The sequence below is a fragment of the Ursus maritimus genome, unplaced genomic scaffold (assembly GCF_017311325.1).
Source record: "Ursus maritimus isolate PB19 unplaced genomic scaffold, ASM1731132v1 scaffold_8, whole genome shotgun sequence".
Lineage (NCBI taxonomy): Eukaryota > Metazoa > Chordata > Mammalia > Carnivora > Ursidae > Ursus > Ursus maritimus.
The window spans coordinates 61592421-61599260 of NW_024426996.1; the positions used below are offsets into that span (position 1 = coordinate 61592421).

Genomic DNA, 6840 nt, shown 5'->3' on the forward strand with positions numbered 1-6840 from the left:
ACAGAGGATTTTTAGGGCAGTGAAACTATTCTGTAAGATACTGAAATAGCAAATATATGACATTTTACATTTGTAAAAACCATCAGAACTGTAAAACACAAAAAGTGAATCCTGATATAAACTATGGATTTTATTTAATAATGATGTATCAATATTGGTTCACCAACTGTAAAAAAGTACCACACTAATGCAAGATGTTAATACAGAAAATTGTGTACAAGGGAAAAGGTAATATACTGGAACTCTGTACCTTCTGCTCAATTTGCTGTAAACCTAAAACTATTCTCAAAAAATAAAGTCTGCTAAAAAAAAAAAAACAAAAAAAAACCCACAAAACTCCCAAAAGAAAATCTAAGACACAGACTTTATTGGAGAATTCTTCCAAACATCTAAGAAAGAAATAACACAATCTCATAACACTCTCTCAGCAAACAGAAAATAAAAAAGGAGGGACCGCTTCTCTACTCATTTTATCAGGCCAGCATAACCTTGATACAAAGCTTGTCAAAGACATTACAAGAAAGGAAAATTACAGACCAATTTTTCTCAGGGACATAGATGCAATCCTTTAACACTTATTATTGGAGTTCTACTAATACATAGGATGTAGAAAACCAGTACAAGAATGTCTCTCCCACCCTAACAATGAGAAAAAATGGTATAATCTACCAAACCATAATTTGTTCTTGAACCCATCAGAAAATTGAAGTTGTAGGACAATCAAGTGAATTAAATTTTGAAGAATAACAAACCTCTCCAAGGACAGAAGGGAGCTCCAAACTATTTCACATTTGGCAGAGCAAAGAAGAAAAAGGAGGCTACTACACAAGCAAAAAAAGAAGAAATCGGTTAAAATTTTAACTGCAGTAGACTGTATGTAGGCTAACATTTCAGTTTAAAATAACTAAAAGCTCAAAACACATGGGGAATTTACACGCACTTTCATGCTCTTTTCCATGGGTCTCTACCAGGTGCCCATCCAAAAGAATGGCCGCAAAGCCGGGAACTCCAGAGAGTCCCCTTCTGTGGCACAGGTGCACAAGAAGGGATAAACTGCCACTTCAGGACAGGCATAAAACCATGCTACCTCACCTAACTTTCCACTCATAGGAGGAAAAGGCCTTAAACCTCTGAGGGAGGGCTCAGAGAACTTCCCACTCTGAAGACAAGGCAATAATTAATTGTTTCTGGGGATGAGATAGAGGCAAAAACGATCTTCCTCATGGGGAAAAAAAACTCTCTTGGGCCCAGGATCCTACACCAGTACAAAGCAGAGGTGAGCCAGCACTAGTGAGGATCAGGAATCTCTCTTTCCCCTATTATCAGCCACAAATACAAGGCAGAGTTTGGTTGCCAAGGGGAGAAGAGGAAGGAACATTGAGAAAGATCCACTCCCAAGGCAAATGGATTAAGACAGGACCAGTAGAATAGAGAATGCCTGTACCTACCATGATTTTAGGATTGAGTAACAAACAACATTCTACTGCTGAGGGAAAGAGCAAGGAGAGAGACTTCCCTCTGTGGCACAGGCAAGCAGAGGCAGATGAAAGCACAGAATGTAGAACACAGGAAAACCTTCCAGTACTCCAGGGCCTTTTCTAATAAGCACAAAGTTACAGCAGCCTACCAAATTTGAAGCCTATGTACACTGAAGCTAACGACAGTAATAACAAAACTCAAGCCCAGCTTGATCCCCAACTATACTGACTGAAGCTTCCATATTCAGTAAGCCTCCACACTCAATTGAGGAAAATTGCCAATCAGCTTGACCTAACTGACATTTACAGAATGCTCATTCTTTTCAAATGCACATGGAACAATCAACAAGATAAATAACCTGAATAGCCCTGGATATGTTTTTTACTTATATTTTTTATAAAAAAGATTCCCGCCAAGGAAATTCCAGGCCCCAGTGACCTTACTAGGAATTCTACCAAATATTTAAGAAGAAAATAATATTAATTCTATACAAATTCTTCCATAAAATAGGAAAGAGGGAACACTTCCCAACTCAATTTATGAAATCAGCATCACCTGATAACAAAATTTGACAAAGATTAGTTAAAATAAAACTACAAACCAACATTTTTCATGAAAATATTCACAATATCTTCAACAAAATATTAGCAGATCAAATCAAGAAATATATATATATATAAAGGATGATGCATCAAAACCAAGTGGAATTTATCTCAGGAATGCAAAATTCGTTCAACATTCCAAACCAATCAGTATTATTCACCATATCAACATATTTAAAAAGAAAAATCACATGAGCATCTCTACAGATACAAGAAAAGTATCTAACAAAATTCAACAATGATTCATAATAAAACTCTCAAAAAACAAGGAATAAAAGAGAGCTTCCTCAACCTAGTAGAACACATCTAAACACCAATGCAGTGGAGGCACAAGGCAGTGCAACAAGGCAAAGAAGAAAAGAAAAGAGAAGAAAAAAAAGCGAGAGAGAGAAAAGAAGAAAGGAAGAAAGAAAGAAAGAAAGAAAGAGCATACAGATTGGAAGGAAGAAGTAAAACTATATTCACATATGACACATGTTCTTGGAAAATCCTATGCAATCTACAAAAAGTGGTACCATAACTAATAAGTAAGTTTAATGAGGTCACAGGATACAAGGCAAATATACAAATATCAATCATATTTCTGCATACTAACAATAAACAATTGGAAAATGAAATGAGAAAAAAATCAGCATTTATAATAGCATCAAAAAATAAATATTAAGGGAAAATCTAAACAAAATATGTGCAAGATTTGTATACTGAACTATAAAACACTTGACAAGAAAATAGAAATAAAGAGATAAAATATGTTCGTAGGGAGAAAACTCAATATTGTTTACATGTCGATTCTCTCAAAATTGATCTACACAGTCAACATAATCCCAATCTAAATCCCAGCAAAATTTTGTAGTAATTTACAAGATGACTCTAAACTTTATATGGAAAAGCAAAGGATCTAGAATAGTCAAAACAATTTTGAAAAAGAGGAACAAAGTTGGAAAACTACCTGATTTCAAGACTTAATATAAATTTACAAAAATCAAAACAAATAGATCAGCAGAACAGAACAAAGAACCAGAAATAGTTGTGTGTGTGTGTGTGTGTGTGTGTGTGTGTCCTAAATCAATTTTCAACAAAGGTGCCAATGAAATTAGTGTCGAATGGATAGGTGTGTCTACAAATAGGTACTGGAAATAGGTGTGGTATTGGACATCTATCTATCTATACCAAAAAATTAACTTAAAATGGATCACAGACCTAAATGTAAAAGCTAAAACTATAAAACTTATAGAACCAAACATAGGAGAAATTTCTTGAGACTTTGGGTTAGGCAAAGATTCGTAGGTAGGGCACAAAACACACAAATCATAAAGAAGAAACTGATTTTAAAAATTGTCATCAAAATAAAAAATTTTGCTCTTTGAAAGATCTAGTTAAGGAAATGGAAAGATAAGCCACAGATTGGCAGAAAGTATTTGCAAGATGCGTATCTGATAAGACTTGTGTCACATAAAAAGTACCCTTACAATCCAACAGTAAGAGAACAAACACAATTTTTTTTAGGATTTTATTTATTTATTTGACAGAGATAGAGACAGCCAGCGAGAGAGGGAACACAAGCAAGGGGAGTGGGAGAGGAAGAAGCAGGCTCCCAGCAGAGGAGCCTGATGTGGGGCTCGATCCCAGAACTCCGGGACCACGCCCTGAGCCGAAGGCAGACGCTTACCGACTGAGCCACCCAGGCGCCCCCAAACACAATTTTTTAAGGGGCAAAAGATTTGCATAAACTACTTGACCAAAGAAGATATTAACCTATGGTAAGATGCTCAGTATCATTAATCATAAAGGAAATGTAACCAAAACCATGATGGGATATCATGCTCCTACCAGAGGAATGTAATTAATAAATAAAAATTAATTAATAAAAGCTGATATCAAGTACTAACAAGGATGTGGAGTAACTGAAACTCTCATAATTGCTGGTGGAAGTGCAAAATAATACAACCACTTTGGAAAACTTTGGTAGATTCTCATAGAGTTAAACATACACTTACCATACAACTCAGCAATTCCACTCCTAGATATTTATCCAAGAGAAAAGAAAACAAATATTCAAGCAAAAACCTATATCAAAATGCATATATCAGCTTTATTCATAATCTCTATAATTGGAAACAACCCATAACTATAACCTAAAATGCCCAGCAGCCAATAAATGGATAAACAAATCATAGTACATCCAAGCATGAAACATTACTCAGCAGTAAAAAGGAATAGAACTAGTTAAATACTAACAATATGGACAAATCTCAAAAGCATTATGCTAAATGACGGAAAACAGACACAAAAATTTACATGCTGTACGATACCATTTATATGACATTCACACAAAAAGGCAAAGATCAATCTCTGCATCCAAAGAACTTAGCACATTAGAAAATACTCAGGAAATGCTGGATGGAGAGAAAGAGGAAGAAATCACTGCAGAGAGAATAGAGTGCAAGAAGATGACAGATTAACGGAAAGCAAAAAGGCACCTGGGGGTCCAAACTCACCCGCAGGACGAAAAATGTGAGGGAAGGCGTGGCCCAACCCATCTCTACTGATTCCAGCAGCTTAAAAAATTAGACCCTGGAAAGGACTACGGTATGAATGAATAGCCTCGGCGTTCTCTGGCCTAAAGAAAGGCGGGATGCGCCCCACCCTGCTTTAAAAATCTACTGCCCCACGCGCGAGGCTGAGCAAGTGGAGCTTCCACCTGCAAAGGAAGCTTTTCCGTGCCCAGGAGCTGAGCCGGGGAGACCAGGGGCGGGCTCCCGCTTAGGTTAGCGGGTTGCAGGCGGGGAGCAGGCATCACCGCGGCCCCGCCCGTCTCCATCCCTTCCCGCTCGGCCTCACTCACCCAGGCCTGCCGTTCCAACTGAGCGTACAAATTGGAGCCCTTGAGCTTTTGGACTATCTGGGCAATAATGAGAGACAGATCCGACTCCTCCTGCAACATTTCCCCTGCCCTAGCCCGCCAAGCCGCGGGGACAGGCTGGCGAGGAGAGAACGGGCTACGGGGTCCCACTCGGGGCCAGTGACACTTCTCCGGGACCTTCTACGCTGGGACTCCTCTAGCGGGGCGTTACCAGGCAACTGCCGGGCCGTGAGTCCGTTCCTCTCTGGTCCCCCCGGCGGCTGAAGGTCCCAGCGCCTGAGTTCCGCTGGCGGAAAAAAGACCTGGTTGGGGGTAGCTTTTCATTCCATTGTTCCTGCTTGGTGTACGTCTAAAAGGCAGCAAGGAGAGCAGCTCTCTTTCCTCCGGAGCTACAGTGCCTCTGATGCGCAGGGGGAGCTCAGAGTCGTGTATCTTTGAGTTTTATTATTATGGAACATTCCTTTTCCACCTTTCAGTCTCTGCAGAAACAGGGCTGTGCACACAGTTACATGAAAAATTACTGCCAAGATTATCAGGCTCTGACACTAGCCGTGTAAACTTGGGCGAGGGGCCTACAGTTCAGAACTCGGTTTCTATCTTCGTAAAATAACACCAGTTCACAAGATGTTGTGATGATTAACTGCGGTAACAATTGTGAAGGTGGCTAACGCTGTATTTAACAATTCATTTTATTTCCACTTCTCCTGTTTCTATTCTCTGGGGTCTTATGCCAGGTATAAATAGACAACATCTTCTCATCAAAGAGCTACACTTAACCAAGAAAGATTTATTTATTTATTTATTATTAATAGGCTTTCTGTGAAGCATTGGCAATTCAAGGATGACTAAGACATTGTCCCAGTCCAAGGGATGTACCATCTAAATGCCTCTTCTTCCATTCATCCATTCATTTATTCAAAATTCAGTCAGCTTTCAAAAAGAAAAGTCACTCAGCTTTCAATTTATTGAGCATTTACATACAAGAAACTGTGGGCACAAACCTAAATAAAACATGGTTCCTGCCTTCAAAGAAACATATCAAAGGTTTTTAGTAGAACTAGAACAAACAGATTTAGCTAATTGAATGGCATTCCCAAAGGCAGCTAGAAAAATGCCTGTAGAATAACGTAAATGTTAGAATAACCTCACCAAAAGAATCAAGGATTAATTTCAAGTGTGTGTATGCATATATTCTAAGCAAAGCGAAGGTAAGATTCCGAGAAAACAGACCAAGATTACTGCAAAAACTACTCTAGCCTAACAACATTAAACTTTAATGTAATATTGAATCAGATCCTCTGATTCAATAGGCCTTGTAGGATCTGCTAAGCTGATTTCTGGCAAGTTCCAAGGAGATTGTTTTGCTGGTGGTTCAGAAACTACACTCTGAACACCAAAGGACTAAAACAGGTAAATGGTAGAAATTCTAAAGGACTGGACCTTTAGCACCCATACACACCTTGGCATTCATAACACCACTGTTCAGAATATTGTGATGGTAAGTACAGATTCCAAATAACCCATTTGGTCATGTTTGTTTATTAAAAACAACTTTGAAAGAGGCCAGCAGGGGGAAAAAAGTACTTAAAGGCAATTAATGACAGACTCCACAAAACATGTAGTTTCTCTACAAAACATTCCCCCTAGAATTCAGAATTCCTCCAACTTGTAGATGAGTAAATCTCCTCAACCCTTTACAACCTCCCCAGCCATCCATGAATCTCCAACACAAACATCACTTTGAACAAAAAAGGGAAAACTATGGAGAGAGTTCTTTTGAGGTTGGAAGGGGGGGTGGTTAATAACTAGAAAGATAAGAATGCTTAGGTTGAGAAGGGTCATAAGGCATAGGAAGGAAAGAAGATGAAGCTGTGGAGTGGCAGAAAGCCATGGCAC

The 6840-nt window shown here is 38.8% G+C and overlaps 1 protein-coding gene across 4 annotated transcripts in view; it reads right to left on the reverse strand.

Moving 5' to 3' along the window:
• Window positions 1-5207, reverse strand: part of TBC1D19 (TBC1 domain family member 19) — a 150600-nt gene extending 145393 nt beyond the window's left edge. The window contains exon 1 of one of the 4 annotated variants that reach the window (XM_040625312.1): window positions 4927-5207. In XM_040625312.1, coding sequence (XP_040481246.1) covers window positions 4927-5025 — 99 coding nt within the window. In that variant the 5' untranslated portion in view covers window positions 5026-5207. The remainder of the gene's footprint in view (window positions 1-4926) is intronic. The other 3 variants (XM_008685873.2, XM_008685874.2, XM_008685875.2) reach the window with 3 other exon arrangements.
• Window positions 5208-6840: the final 1633 nt, after the last annotated feature.